General features: G+C 50.1%; 1 protein-coding gene across 3 annotated transcripts in view; it reads left to right on the forward strand.

Moving 5' to 3' along the window:
- ASAP1 (ArfGAP with SH3 domain, ankyrin repeat and PH domain 1) overlaps positions 1–16,387 on the forward strand; it is a 2,040,747-nt gene that overhangs the window by 1,436,782 nt on the left and 587,578 nt on the right. For all 3 annotated transcript variants that reach the window (XM_078686749.1, XM_078686753.1, XM_078686750.1), the window contains one exon: positions 13,526–13,641. In XM_078686749.1, the coding sequence (XP_078542875.1) occupies positions 13,526–13,641 (116 nt within the window). The remainder of the gene's footprint in view (positions 1–13,525; positions 13,642–16,387) is intronic.

A 16,387-nucleotide genomic window follows, 5' to 3' on the forward strand; every position in this document is an offset into this window, starting at 1 on the left:
ATAGTCCGACATTCCTCAGTCTGTGCATCAGGATATCATAATTAACAGTGTCAAAAGCGACACTGAGGTATAGAAGGATGATAGCTGTCGATCCATCTTTGTCGATGATCTTTTTGGCGTTTACGACCACTGCAAGTAACACGTTTTCGGTGCCATGTTGGGGGCGAAATCCAGTGTGCGAGGGGTGAAGTATGTTGTGAGATTCGAGAAAGGTGGAGATAACTGAATTAACATGCTTTTCTAGCATTTTACTGATCGCAGGAAGGAGGGAAATAGGGCGGTAATTTCCAAGAATACCGGGATTGAGACTGGGTTTCTTTAATAGTGCCTTCGCCATGGCGTGTTTCCCCAGTGGTGGTACTAGTCCGGTCAAGATGGAGGCGTTAATCAACTTCAGTATCACCGGGAGGGCTACTTCCTCAGTCTTGCCTAGGATTTGAGGGGGTGTCAGGTCATTAGAAGAGCCAGATTTTACTGAGGCACATATGTTCACTAGAGTGTCCATACCCATCAAATTTCCTTGAGAGAGTGCTCACCGGGAACGGAGTACTCCATGAACAGCAGATTGACAGTAGAAGCGGGAGGGGGAAAGGAATTATAAATATCCTAAATTGTATTAGAAAAGAACTCTGCAAGTTCATCACACCGTGCGTGTGAGCCACTGGGGGGGCATCTCTGACTGGTAGTTTTAAAAGATGCTTAACAATCTTATGAATTTCACGTGGTGAGTTTTAGACAGAATTAATTCTTTCCTCATAGTAGGATGCTTTTGCCTCCTTCACTTTGGATTGGTACATTTTTATGGAGTCTCTGCATTTCAGTTTGCTTATTGCGGCGTAGTTTCTTCTCCATTTCCTCAAGTATTTTGCAAGTTTGTTTTTACTCATGCAGCTTTGGGGAGTACCATGGAGAGGGGTATGACTAGGTTCAGGGAGGAGTTGATTCAGTGGTTAAGTTGGTCATTTGCCACAGTGGGGCAGGGATCTAAGGTAGGTATGGAATTTTTCAGAGCTGAATTCTATGAGTCCATCGAAAGGTTGGACCAATAACTTTTCCAGCTACTGGTTGTGCTGGTGATAAAAGAGGGTTTCTGCAGATCCCAGGAGAAGGGAACCAGGAAGTTGTCCGACCCTGGCACTGGGACCGGATTTCCTCGAGAGAATTCCCTACAGTTGGAGAAGATGGGGTCTAAAAGGTGCCCTTTTTAGGTCGAAGCCTGCGTTGCAGCACATGCGCTGTCGCAGGCGAGAGTTCTTGTTAGCAAGAAGGGGCATGAAACCACGCCCCTTCTTCCATTGGCCGACCTCGTCAAACGGAGGCCTGCCACTGGACAAAGGCCTTGTTTGGATGATTTGTCCGGCTGTGATCCCGCCTCTCGAGGACTGGGTGATGTGACTTACGGTGTCGCAAGCGTATTTTCTAAAATATCGCCATGGCAACCATGAGTCAGGTCACCAGTCCGGGAGGGGCGAGATTCATTATCGCGTTTCCGGCTATTTATTTTTTATTATTTTTGCAGTCATTCCTGCGCGTTCCTTGGCGGTGGAGGAGGTAGGGGAGAGGCGGTGCTGGTTTAATCATGGTATATGGGGCTGAGTTGCTTTCTTGAAACCAACTGTATAGATACCCTTTAAGACAATGGGTGAAATAAACAGATCAGTTTGTGAGTATTGAAAACGTAATGGAAGACAGGTTTATCTCAGAGCCTCTTTGCTAGCCTATGAAACATATGTTATGATGATAGTTAGGATTTGTATTGTTGATGAGTTGAATTAATCAAATAATAAACATTTTGACTGAGTACTGAAAATGCAAAGGAGTTGACACATTTCTTGATAACCTATTGTGGAACATGTCGTCGTCAGCACGCTAGATTCTGATTCAGAATGATGAAGCTGTCGGATACCACGAGAGAACCGAGAAGCTCAAGTTGGAGTCTCAAGGCGAGATCCAATTGCAAAAGTCGGCCGAAGGAAAGACAGCCGAGCCCCACATTTCCTTTGAGAAGATGGGCGGGGATTTCAATTAGAGTCTGAGATTCATCTGGTCTGGTTCTGGTGGGTTTTTTTTGGGCTGCATTGCTTGGTTACCTGTGGAGGAAAGACTGAGGGCAGGAATGCCTCCAAGGAAAAAGAGAGCTGTTCCGGTAAAGGGAGAAGAAAATGGCAGGCCTGTCGCTGTAGTCGCAAGTTTGATCCGGAAGCACATTGGAGAGTTACCTCCGGTGCAGGAGGACCTGCCAGTGACACCTGTCCCTGAAGACGTGTCCCCAGAGCAGGTGCAAGCTGCTCAAGCAGAAGACCCTTACAGCAAGATACGGAGGAGAACCTACGACGTTTACCCGGGTGGTGTTTCGGGGTTCAACTGAAGGGAAACCTTTGTTGTTAGAGTGCGCCCCACATTGGTAGAGGAGACCAGTAGTAGAATGGCTGCGTCTGACACCGCCCCGCATGCTGCAGGCTTCTTCTACGTTGGCGATGCTGAAACCTCGACACAGGGTCTGCACGAAGAAACTACTGCCTCGGCCCACAGTAAGGATGATACCACAGGTAGTTCAATGTTCTTGTACATTGGTTTTCAAGAGAGCCTGATAAATGTGTAACATGTCTGAAAGGTTGTCTCTTTGTTGGTTTGGGGGCATGGTGTGTTTATTTTTGCAATAAGGTTATTTCAAATTTTTCCACAAGGAGCTAATTTACCAAGCACCCTGTTACTTAAGTAAAGTACAGTTTAAAAATTAAACATTTTAACGAAAGAACACTTTTTGACGCCAGTATTCAAGTGGAACTCTCCATTTTAAATGGCGTACGTGCAGTAGCTGTTCCGGTTCGGCCTTTACATTATAGAAAGTGTTATCTTGGTTTCTTTGGCTCCCAGGCAAGGTGTGATAATAGTGAGTTACAGTCAGTTCTGCTAGACTCGCGCAGTACGCAAGGACGCATTGTGCAAGGATTCATAGATCCCCGGCTAGATCTGGGAGCATTGCCGGAGCTGCAGGTGAAGCCATACCTCCAAGCTTCCTGACCAGGGGGTCAGCCTGTAAAAAGGTGAGGAGATTGAGTGTGGAGGGCGTAGTGCCCCTCTGTGGAGAGCAAGCCCGTGCCCCCTCCTCCCCCTTTGCAGGGACGGCCCAGCTAGTATTGTGTGTGGATTGTGGGATGGCCTGGTGAGCTCCGTTTAGTCTCGCCTTGCCCTTTTGCTCGCTTGTTTGTTCACCTGTTTCTGCTTGCTTGCTTACCTTCTCACCACTTACATGCTCACCTCTACCACCTTGTTTACTCAATATTGGTCCTCATCCACTGCAAGGCAATTTGGGATATCGTTTTATTTGCATTTATCTGTATCCACTTTAAGGACTTACTGGGGTTGTAAGTGGGCCACAAAAGGGAGGGTCCCTATAAATCCTTCCTGTTAAATGTCGTTCTGTATGCTCCTGTGATCTCAGCTCCTGCGATCTCATTGTGCAGCCATTGCTATTCCCTTCCCTGGGGTAATCTTCCTTTTTCCCTTTTGGAAATTGTTGGGTGGTTACGCCAGTGGTAATTGTGGTACCAGCGTTACAGTGGTTATCCGCGGACTAGTAACAAGGTTAGTTTCTGTTTGAGGCCACAAAGTTTGCTGGTGATGCCCTCCAGGTGCCTGCGTTCAGGGCGTCCCAATCGCTCCTTCAGGATCTGGGGTCCGCACCAGGGCCAGCTAGATGTACCTCCGATCACACCAGGACGGGTCCGCTGGGCCCGGAGGCGTCGCGGAGCCCGTCGGAGGAGAGAGTTTCCTCATGGCCATGAGGAAGCGCTCGATCTCCTCCGGCGTCGCGTTGAGCCCAGGGACCGGAGGGTGTGGGGCTGAACGCGGCGCCCGCGACTCCGACGGAGCCGCGTGGGCGGTGTCACCCGAACCCATCGCGCGAGCGTCGGGGGGAGTCCGCAGAGCGATGACACCTCTTGGACTTCTTGTGCCTCTTACCTGATGACGACTTCGACCCGGAGGAGTGCGGCCTACTCTCGGAGCTGTGGTGGCTCCAAGCCCGCGACCTGTCCCTCGACCTCCCATGGGATAGGGACCTCTCACGGCGCGGGACCGACTGCCGGAGTTCGAGTCGCCTACGGGACCGCTCCCGTCTGGCTTTCGAGGAGAGGGCCCGGCAGTCGGAGCAGGCCTTGTCGTCGTGGTCGACGCCCAAACAAGACAAACACACGCGGTGAGGATCCGTGACCGACATCAGACGGTCGCAATTGTCACAGTGCTTGAAGCCGGGCATCCCTACGGCACCGTTCGGAGTCGAGAGACTTCGAAAAGCAATCAAAAAAATGATCAAAAAGTTAGTCAAAAAATGAGTAGGGTTACTGCTTTTTCCAGATCTGCGCTTGCTGGCGTGGAAAAAAGAAGAACTGACGTGTCTCTTTCATATGCACAAGTTACTACTTGTGTAACGATATATCTGTAAGAGACATTAGTTAGTATTAGATTCCTTACCGACCCACCCATCCTCCCCGTTCTGCGAACCAATATCTAGGGTTAGGGTTGTCCCCTTCAGGGCCCTAGTTTCAATGGCACCAGTGTTGGTTTTTAACATGGCTCTGCGTTTCTGGCGCGGAAAAGCTGTGTCTAAGAACTGACGTCAGCACGCGGAGGCGGCGTCTAAGTACTCCGACGACGTCATCACGGTGCCCACGACGCCGACGACGGACGCGGAGCCGCAGACGACGCCTACCGACGCGCAAGGGTACTGCTACGCAAAAATTTCCGGATCCAGTCTGACGCCTGGGGATATTCTAAGGTAAGGAATCTAATACTAACTAATGTCTCTTACAGATATATCGTTACACAAGTAGTAACTTGTGCGTCATGTACCGCCCCCAAAAATCAAGCGTTAGGGGACCATTTACATATCCGTAGTGGGAAACACAAATGTAACAGCACTTATGAATCCGCTGCAGGTTTAGCCTATTTTTAAAAAAGGGAACACCAATATGTCCTGTGCGTCAGAATCATCAATTGACCCACCCCTTGTCAAATGGCCCAGGGATGATTTAGATGCGGTCCCCCCCCTCCCCCCCCCCGAGGAGGGTGCCCCTCTCACAGAAAATAAAAAAGACGGAGAGAGAAGAACAGGATTCATCGTATTACAAAGCGTAAGCCCCAAAAATTGATGTTCCCTATGGTATCCGAGGAGCCAGACACCTTGACCTCGCTCCAAAATGGAAATTAACCTAAGCCCGCCGAGTTAAATGATGGCCAGAACTTGGGACATTTGGAGATAAATCCTCCCCCTCCCACTATTATGATAGATGACCCCTTTTGGGATGGCGTAGGGGGAGACGGAAGGGCTGGAGGACATAGGGATAACCAGATATAATGGGGGAGGGGGGAAATACATGGGAGAATCACAAAGTAAGTATTGACCCGGTTTTAGCGCCCCATGTCATGAGAAAAGACCATGCTTTGGTGAGCTTGGCAGTAAAGACTGATTATGTTGAGCTAGATGTAGGGCAGGTTGTGGATAATGTCTACCCAATCCTTCCGAGCACGGATACTCTCCCTGTGCGGATTGATCTCAATCGAGGGAGGTTTTTGGAAGGGGGACCTGACCTCGTTTCTCACACAGGACAAATGTCCGCGACGGGTATTGACCCAAAGTTAGGCGATAATGCATGTGTAGGACATAGACCAGAGCAAGCCTCTAATATTTCGAATTTTGCTTCACTGTTTGATATAGAATTAGGTAACTCAATAGAAGCTCCCTTTTGCAGTTATTTTATGAAATAGAGGAGTTGCGATAGGTAATAAATAAAGATATTGAGCGGGTTTACTTAGACCTTAGTAGTGGATTTCCAAACTCTAGAGTCACATTTAGCTCTGGGATTATTGCAATGCATCTTTGGCTAACATCGATCATTTTAGAAACAAGCATTGGCATAGCCAATAGGTCTCGCTTTTGGGACCTTACAAGTGTTTAGCAATGCAACAGTTGCTGTTGTTGCACCAAGGATATTGTGCTGCATGACTAAATATTTATATGGTCCCAAAAGCGAGACCTATTGGCTATGCCAATGCTTGTTCATGGGTGGGGCTAGTGACATTTTGTTTCATCTGAAAAGCTAGGAGATACTGTATTAGTTCGATCACTGCTGAGTCAGAGGGATCATCAAAATGCAAGTTGAGACCCCTAGTACAGTGAAATTGGAGGGAGAACTTGCCAAGTTGGCAACAACTTCTGGTAGGACTTTGAACAGTTGTCCATGGGGGCCAGGGGGACAGTATATAAGAATACCCGAAAAGGTATGGCTAGGGAAAAGTGTGATGAAAAAGTTCTCACAGTCCGGTAGGATATTAGGGACAGTGCAGTATTCAAAACCTTTTTTTAAGATAATGGCAATGCCTTTTCCCCTCCCCTGTTCCCGGTCTCTCCTCAGGACGTAGTATCCTGGTATGAGACATTGCACCAGATCTGGGTCTGACTCCGTATTGAGCCAAGTTTCTGTAAGAAACAGCACATCGGGGTACTCCTCTTGGAGCAGGATAGAAATTTGCGTGCAGTGTTTAGGTAGAGATCTGCAGTTTATAAACAGAATTTTGTAAACTAAGGTAGTAGCAGTTACCAGGCAGGGTTTAGGATTAGGGAATGGTGTGTAAAAACAATGTGGACAGCTCAAAACGTCCATAAGTGGGAAAATAGAGTGTAAACATTTCTTGCTGTGGGAACCCCTCAATCTCCAGAGAAGATCTAAGGAGTATGTAAGTTGATTTATAGTAAAACGGGCAGGGGGTGGCCACTGGCCCCGGATGGGCGCAGACGGGCTTACCTTTGGCGCGACACTGGCGCGTTCGCTGGGCACGCCTGCTGCGCATCAGACCCATCACTTCTATTTTAGCTGGAAGCCCTATTAGAAATTGAGGAAGACTAGAGCATCTCACCTCCGAATTAGCCGCCGTGTAGTGGCCCAGCGAAAGTGGGTGAAAGACTCTCTTCCTGGAACAAAATGGAGAACCTCCCCTCCACTCAAACACTAGCATAGCTGCTGCGGTAGACAGGGGAGAAGGAGTGACAGGAGGATGAGACAGGCAGGTGGGCAAAGTAAAGTGCAAGTAGGCAGAGAGTTAAACTGTCTAAAATTAAAGCACAGTTGCAACAGTTAACACACAGGCTAAAATCACAGTTAAATACACAGGCTAAAAACAAGTAAAAGCAAGGGAGCGATTAACACCAGCAGCACTGAGTAGGCTACCTTGTCCCAGTTTATCCTGTGGAGCAAACACAAGGAGATGATGGACAGAGCGCTGAAACTTTTCAGACACTCACTCCCAGTCACAGATCTAGGTTGAATCCATCATTGTTCTTAAGCTCACGTCACCAACCCAGTTCAGACAATCGTGGATCATGTGCCAGGAGGCTCTGCACCTCTGGGCTATTCTGTTATGTCATGATATTTTCCAGGTCGTGCAGTACCTGGCAAGATTTCTAAATGCCAGTGAAGACAAACTCAGTTATCGATGACTCGTGGACAACAAATAGCACCGACATACACAGGAGGCTCAAGGTCTCATTCAAAACTGGGTAGAACCTTGGCTAGATCTATTCGCCCCTGCTGAGAACATACAATGTCAGCACTTCTGCATGCTGGAGTTTCCAAAGTGGCTCTCGCTATGAGACGCATTGTGCCTAGACTGGAATTGCGGGACTCCTATGTGCTATCATTCCTATACCTTTCGTCCCCCGAGTTCTGAAAAGGATCAGAACCGATCGGGCCTAAGTCACCCTGATGGTTCCAGATTGTGCGAGGAATCCACAACGTCTGGGAATGAGCATCTGTCCTCAAATCAGGCTGCCCTTCTGGGATAAACTCCTCTTGCAACAACAGGGAAGGGACCTGCACCCGAACCTGCGCATTTTTCACCTTCATGTTTGGAGGCTGAGGACCATAGTTGAGGGTCTTCGACCTTCTCCTTCGAAGAAGTCTATGAGGTCATCCAGTCATCCAGGTGTCCATCAACAAAAACTGTATAGGCCCTATATCTGAAAAGAAACAGGTTAGTGTTAGATTCCTTACCTTAGAATATCCCCAGGCGTCAGACTGGATCCGGAAAGTTTTAAGTAGCAGTACCCCTGCGCGTCGGTAGGCGTCGTCTGCGGCTCCGCGTCCGTCGTCGGCGTCGTGTTCGCCGGGATGACGCCGTCGGAGTCCTTAGATGCCGCCCTCCCGCGCTGACGTCAGTTCTTCTTTTTTCCGCGCCAGCAATCGCAGATGTGGGAAGAGCAGTACTCCTCAGTCACTTTTTGACTAACTTTTTTCGATCTGTTTTGGATCTTCTCGAGTCGTTTATCGACTCCGGTGCCGATAGGGATGCCCGGGTTCAAACCCTGTGACGATTGTAACCGATTGATGTCGGTTACCGACCCCCACCGTCGGTGCCTTTATTGCCTTTGGGCCGACCATGATGACAAGTCGTGCCCCGACTGCCGGGCCTTGACGTCAAAAGCTAGGCGGGAGCGGTCCCGTAAGCGGCTCGAGCTCCGGCATTCGGCCCCGCGCCGATCGAGGTCCCGGTCCAGGAGGAGGTCGAGGGATCGGTCGCGGGCCACAGTCATCACAGCTCGGCTGGTCGACACCACTCGTCGGGCTCGAAGTCCTCAGATAAGTCGAGAAACAAGATGTCGTAGAAGCGACATCGATCCTCTGACTCCCCCCGATGCTCGCGCAACGCTGCCGGGGGTTCGGGCGACACCACCCACGCGGCTCTGCCGGAGCCGGCAGCGCCGCGTCCAGCTCCACACCCGCCGGTCCCTGGGCTGAACGCGACGCCGGAGGAGATCAGTGCCTTCCTCATGGCCATGAGGTCGCGCTTCCCTCCGTCGGGTCCCGCCGAGGTGCCTTTGGGCCCCGCTGACCCGTCTGGTCCCGCCGCCGCAGGGCTCCTCCGGATCCAGGCGTGGATCCGGGTCTATGCCTGTCGACCTCACGGACCCCTTCGCCGGTGTCATCACCAAGGGTGTCGCCCCCGGCGCCGTCTTCGGGCGGCATCGTCCCCAATCCCTTCACCGGTCCGGATCCGGCATCGGACCGGCGCCGATAGGTGAGCCTTTCACCGATGATCCGGCTCCATCATTTCTTCCTGACCTCCAGGAGATGGATGACGAGGGGGATTTGGAGAGGTCTGAGGACCCTCTGGCACTGCAGTGTCAGTTAAGTCAGGACTGGGTGGATGAACTTGGGGATGCCAGTGGTCTGGACACTTCGCCCGACACTGGTTTTGTCTCCCCTCCCACCGTGGCTACGGAGGAGGGCGCTGCGTACAGTGTGGTGTTGACTTGGGCAGCCAAGGCCTTGGCTCTTGGGCTTCAGGTCGTGCCCGTGAGGACTAACCTCCTCACTAAGGTCCTCAAACCGCAGGCAAGCTCCTCGGAGCCTCTCCTGCCGTTTAACGAGGCCCTCTCTGACGTTCTGTTGGGCACCTGGTCCAAGCCCTCCAAAGGCCTCCCTGTGGATCGGAACGTGGCCCGACGCCACCGCCCGGCTCCGGACGACCCCAGTTTTCTTTTCCGTTCACCCCACCCCGGAGAGTCTTGTGATCCAAGCCTCTACTGCCCAGACCGCATTCCCGACCGCTCCTCCGGATCGGGAATCCAAAAGGTATGACCAGTTCGGCAAGAAGCTGTTCTCCTCATTAAGTCTGGGTTTGCGGTCTGTCAACACCACCTGCCTTTTAGGTCATTGGTCCCACTCTTTGTGGGATACGGTTGCGGAGTGCTGCTGCTATGCCCGGCGGAGGTCCAGGCAAAGCTGACCCAGGCCCTCGCAGAGGGAAGGGACGCAGCACGATACTCCATCCGGTGCGAACTGGATACCACGGACTCGCTAGGCAGGGCGATTGCAACGACGGTGGCGGTTCACCGCCACGCCTGGCTGAGGTCCGCCAACTTTTCGGCCGATGTCCAAGCATCCCTTATGGACATGCCCTTTGATGGCCGTCGACTTTTTGGCGACAAGGCGGATAGCGCGCTGGAAAGTTTTAAGGACTCCAGGGCTACGGCCAAGTCCTTGGGCCTTGGCCAACATCAGCAGACTTCCGCCTTTCATCCCTTTCATTTCCAGCAAGCCACAGGCCGCAGAACCCACCTCAACGCGGTCGCAGACGTGGTAACCGCCGTGGCGATGCCGGGGGACACAGGCAAGGCCAGTCCGCACCCACCCCCGCAGCATCTGCCTCAAAATCCTTCTAGTCCGAGCTTTCAGGCCCATTCGACGCCAGTGGGGGGCAGGGTTTGCCATCACCTCCTCCACTGGCGCTCCATCACTTTGGCCATGTGGGTGCTGCAAATCATCCAAAGGGGCTACTCCCTCCCCTTCGAGGCGACCCCTCCAGGCATGCCACTGCAGTACCACCGGATGTCGGGGGATCACATGCAACTTCTGCAAAAGGAAGTTACGGCCCTCTTGGCCAAGGGGGCAGTCTAGCGCGTTCCTGGGCCAGAAGTAGGACGTGGTTGTTATTCCCACTACTTTCTGGTACCCAAGAAGGGCAAAGGGGGCCTATGCCCTATCTTGGATCTAAGGAGCGTCAACAGCTTCCTCCGGAAGGAGAAGTTTAAGATGCTGACTTTGGCTCAGGTCTTAGCTGCCCTGGACCCAGAAGACTGGATGGTAGTGTTGGACTTACAGGACTCGTATTTTCACATCCCTGTCCTGCCGGCCCACCGGCGTTACCTGCGATTCACGGTAAGCCACGAGCACTTTCAGTTTACTGTGCTCCCCTTCGGCCTTACCAGCGCCCCACGGGTGTTGGCGTTTGGTCGCGGCTGATCTGTGCAAATTAGGGGTTTCAGTCTTGCCCTATCTCACCGATTGGTTGTTATAGGCATGCTCGCCCCAAACAGTCGTCTCCCACCTCCAGAATACTGCCGACATCCGGCACTCGCTGGGGTTCTCAATCAACGTGCCGTAGTCACACCTATGTCCCTCCTAAGAAGCTCCTCTTCATCGCTGCGGTTCTGGACTCAGCGCAGTTTCAGGTTTATCCCCCCGAACAGCGGGTTCGGGATATTCAGGCTCTGATTCCGGTCTTTCAGCCTTTATCCTGAGTTTTGGTCAGGATGACCCTACGGCTTCTGGGACTGATGGCCTCCTGCATCCTGTTGGTGCATCACGCCAGGTGGCGGATGCGGGCTCTACAGTGGGACCTGACTTTTCAGTGGGCACAGCATCAGGGCAACCTGTCCGACCACGTCCGGATCTCGGAGGGCACTGCAAGACAGTTGCAGTGGTGGATCACGAACCGCGATTGGTTCAGCGGCAGATCTCTCTCCCTTCCCCAACCGGAGCACGTGGTAGTGACAGATGCGTCCCTCCTGGGTTGGGGGGGCCACATGGGTTGGGGGGGCCACATGGGAGAGAGGGTGATCAGAGGCCTCTCCGGCGGAGTCAAGGCTCCACATCAACCTTCTGAAGCTGCGGGCGATCTGACTTGTACTGAAGGCATTCCTTCCCTCTGTCCGGGGAAGTGTAGTGCAGGTGTTCACGGACAACACCACCGCCATGTGGTACTGCAGCAAACAGGGCGGGGTGGGGTCATGGACCCTCTGTCAGGAGGCTCTGCGCCTCTGGACATGGCTGGAACACCAGGGCGTCACCCTGGTGGTTCAACCACTGGCAGGTTCCCTGAACGCCAGGGCGGACAAACTCAGCCGCCGGTGCATGATGGATCACGAATGGCGTCTGAACTCGGACGTGCCGCAAGGCCTCTTTCGGCAGTGGGGAGAGCCTTGGTTAGATCCATTTGCCACCGAAGAGAATGCGCAATGTCGTCAGTTCTGCGTTCGTGGCGAGTGGAGCTGCGGTCTGTTGTACACCTTTCCGCCTATACCACTTCTGCCCAGAGTGCGGAAGAAGATCAGGAGAGACCGGGCTCAAGTCATGTGGCTCCGGACTGGGCACGAAGATACTGGTATCCCGAGCTACTCAGCATGTCAGTCGATCCTCCGATTCGTCTGCCTCTTCAGGAGGACCTTCTGTCGCCACAGCAGGGGACTGTCCTCCACCCGAACCTGTCCAGCCTCCACCTCCTTGCGTGGAGATTGACCGGCGACAGTTGAGGCCATTTGACTTGCCTCCTGAAGTATGTGATGTGATTCTGGCAGCCAGGCGTCCCTCCACAAAAACAGTATACGCCTGCAGGTGGAATACATTTGTGGCATGGTGCACAGCAAAGGCTCTGGATCCTCTCTCTGCCCCCTTTCAGAGGTTCTCCTCTTCATTCTTTCTCTTGCCCAGCAGGGCTCTGCTCTGGGCACTCTTACGGGTTACCTCTCTGCCATTTCCACCTTCTTGAGGCTACTTGATCAGCCTTCTCTTTTCAAGTCCCCTATTGTAAATTGATTCTTGAAGGGCATCACACACGTTTCCTCCTGTTCCTTTTGTGATGCCTCACTGGGACTTGAACCTTGTTCTTACTTATCTGATGTGCGCTCCTTTTGAGCCACTTCACAATTGTCCTCTTCGTCTTCTTACTCTTAAGACTGCATTCCTGGTTGCCATCACCTCTGCCAGGAGAGTGAGTGAGCTCCAGGCTCTTTCTTCTAAACCTCCTTTCCTTTCTGTCCATCCAGACAAAGTTGTGTTGAAAAAACGTCCTTCTTTCCTGCCCAAGGTAGTTACTGCCTTTTACATCAGGCAGTCCATCACTTTGCCCGCCTTGTTTCCGCCTCTGCATCCTTCTAAGGAAGAAGAGAGGCTCCACCGTCTGGACCCAAAACGTGCGCTCTCCTTCTACCTTGATCGCACACGCCAATTCCGGGTGGACGACCAGCTCTTTGTTGGTTACGTGGGTGCTAAGAAGGGACGGGCCATACACAAACGGACCATCTCTCAGTGTAGAGAGATGGTCTCAGTGTATTGTGTATCATAGAATGCTACTCTTTGGCTCGGAAGGAGCCCCCTGTTGGGCTGAGGGCCCATTGTGGTCGTGCCGCCTTGTCTTCAATTCTTGAGTAATTTGGTTTGCACATGTGTTGTTGGTGACTGCTATCTGCAGCGTGATAATAATAATAATGTAAAATAAATACAGCCTTCCCACAACTTCAAAAGGAAAATATGACCTTGTGCTAATTTTAAAATGAACTCAAAGCTGTGAGCAACTCTGAAAGTGTTTGGGAGCTTCTGGTAGCTCACGATCGATTGGTTGGAAACACCTGGAGCACAGGATACAATGTCGGCAGACAGTAGTGTATTTCAGGGTCTGTCTTTTATCCTATTTGCTGTGAACAACGAAAGCAAACAGAATGTTTACTTAAAGGTGTGTCCAGTTGATTTCAGCAAAGTGGTAAATATACTGTCTTCCAGTCTTATGGATCCATACTTCCATAAATACTTCTTTTCACTTAGTGTCTTTTCTATTCCATCTACTTCTTTGTCTGATAGAATATCCTCTTTTGTTATTTTACCTACTGCTTCATCTATTGGTGAAGCGGAATGTTACTGTTGCTGTTAATGTGTTTTAACTTCCTGTTTCTCAATGTTTACATTTTCAGTGGGAACCTTGATAAGCAGACTGAGAGGGGGAATACTGCACTACACTACTGCAGTCGGTACAATAAATCAGAATGTCTGAAACTGGTTTTGAGGGGAAAGCCAACTATAGACATTGGTAAGAATCAAGCATTACTGCTTAAAAGCATCTTTGACCTGCAGTGCCACTGCCTTGTTTGTCGCATGTAATGTCTTACAAATCACTACATAATTTAAAAAGTAGAATTGTTACATTATATATATATATATATATACATATATATATATATATATATATACATATATATACATATATATTGTGAAAGCAACTTGTCCTGTCGCAGCGGGAGCACAATCCAGTGGGTGCCTGCGGCGACACCAGGGCAGTGTCTCGGATTAAATCAATACCAAGAAATTAAATCGCGGCACACTTCTTGGTTGTTTAGCAGTTATTTATTTCCAAACGTGACAACTCCTACGCGTTTCGAACCGTAGTTCCTGTTCACGGCAGTGTTTGGTCACTAGTCCCTTTTCAATTTTAACTTTTATATCAAGGCATGCAAACATTTTACTAGTGCATCCTGGACCTCGTAGTTTTAAAACGTTATACATTGCCTGGGATTGCAAATTTTGTTGCTTTACATTGTGGGCGGTTTATCCAACAGGGTGTGTAATTCGTTACTGCACTATAAGCGATGTGCATTGTTGTTAAACAGTCGCTTATGTTTATTCGTGATTTACACGAACATCATAGATCAGACGTCCATTTACCCGACGGGTGATCGTGCAAATAACTTTAGACTTAGTGTCACCTACAATGAAGAGCTGAGTGCCCTGGGTCCCCGTTGTTATATCCACCCACCTGTACATTTTTTAATTCCTAATCTCCCAATATAGGTTACTAAAGAGAGGGGGTTCCTTACAATCGATATCAACAATCATGCACAATATAACTAGATTTTCATATTGTTCAAAGTTTTTAAACTTTACAGTTTCTTAATGTCTCTCAGTATTATGTCATAGATGAACATACAGTTCTTCATCTCCGTTCAAGGCAGCCAGCTGTTTGGTTTTGAACCTTATTATTAGTTTCGATTCAAGTCGTCTCAATTTTTGTGTCCGATTTCCCCCTCTTTCATGCAGTTGGATACTTGCCAGTCCAAAGTATTTTACGTCCAGCCAAGTTTTTCCTTCATGACTGGCCATATGTTTGGCTATTGCATATGTAAAGTCCTCATTCTGAATGGCGCGGATATGTTGCAAGATCCGTATTTTGAGGGGGCACGTGGTGCTGCGAATTCTTTGCAATCCTTAATGAGAATCAAGTCGGCTTAAAATTTACTCGCAATGTGAGTACAAAGGAGATAGATTCAGATTCAAAGAACTTTATTCGGTTAAAAAGAAGTAACCATGAAAGTAGCAAACATGAAAAACAAATTACAATAGTTACAGCTCTTTGAGTAGGTTCAGTAGGGAGGACCGAAAAGACAGATTCTTAAGACGGAAAAAGAAATAGACATTTATCAGATTTCTGTTACCATATATTTCCGTAATTTAAAAACACTCTTTAGAAATTTTAAAACCACAGATACAGATAAAACCGTATCCATTCTCTGGAGCTCTAAAAAGGCTGGGCGACATCTGGTAAAATTCATTTCTTTTAAAAAGGGGATTATGATTTCTCTGCGTAAGGCACTATAAAGTCTGCAGAAGAAAAGGATATGGATATCCGATTGTTGTGAGGTGACATCGCACGGGCAGAGGGGCAGAGTACGTGTCCATGAGTTCATTTTAGGAAGAGACACCAATCTAAAAAATATACAAAATCTGAATCGAGTTAAAAGGAAACGATCATAGTTTGTCATAGGCAGGGATAGATATGGCTGTACAGACTTAATCTCACATAAAATCAGGAAGTGTGACTGTACTGAGTGTTTTAGAGATTCAACTCTCCTCCTCTTATCTTCAAGGTGAACCAAGCAAAGGGCCTTCAGTGAGCTCCTTGAGATGCTATCCATTGTAGATGGATCCGAATAATAAGAATAGCACCCAATCTCAGTCAGAAAGCACTTAACATAGCCCAGCCATTGTGATCTCTCCACGTGATCCAGATTGAGGGCATCCTGTAATAGAGCCCGGTTCATAACACATTCGTTTGTAGTCCATACCCTGTGCCACAACAGGATGGGTTGAATTTTAATAATGTCAGTTATGTGTGGCAGGGCAAGTTCAGCGTGACAATTAAAAGTGGCAACACAGGGGGAGGAGCTACGCTAGCAACCAAGATGGCCGCATAAGCTCCCGGCTCCGTCGACCTCCGTCGCTGGTGGATATATCCTGAACTTAATCCTGACCTCCAGCCAGACTCCTGTGTGTCCGAATCGTCACTGAGTCCAGGAACGCAATCCCGGAGTCTTTATCACCTTTTTTGACGAAGTTACACCGTCTGTCATTTTCGGGCCTTCTCCAGACTGTAAGCCGGGGCCTCGAGTACTGACCCAGCCGGGTTTCAGTTGAACAACATCGGCCGTGGGTACCTGGCAGGGTCCGGTATCATTGGAGTGACACAAATTCTCGATCCTGGTGGTTGTCTCGAGTCCCTGCGTATATTCGCTAGACAGCGACGAGACGTGGATGCCGTGGTGAGTGGGGGTCCGGTTCCTGGGACCCTGCTGCAGCCCTCGGGGTCCGCGGGGGGGCCCCCCGCTCTCGGCAGCGGTGTAACGAGCACACAGCCTGACAGTCGCCAGTCGACTTCGCCCACCCCACTCCAGTTGGTTTCCCCGGAGTAGCCGACCTCCGGGGTTGATGACCTGCTTTGTCATCGATTAAGCGGAGATGGATCGGACGGCGTGTAGACCGACGCTGGGGACCGTCATGGCCGC

The sequence above is a fragment of the Lissotriton helveticus genome, chromosome 4_1, assembly GCF_964261635.1.
Source record: "Lissotriton helveticus chromosome 4_1, aLisHel1.1, whole genome shotgun sequence".
Taxonomy (NCBI): Eukaryota; Metazoa; Chordata; class Amphibia; order Caudata; family Salamandridae; genus Lissotriton; species Lissotriton helveticus.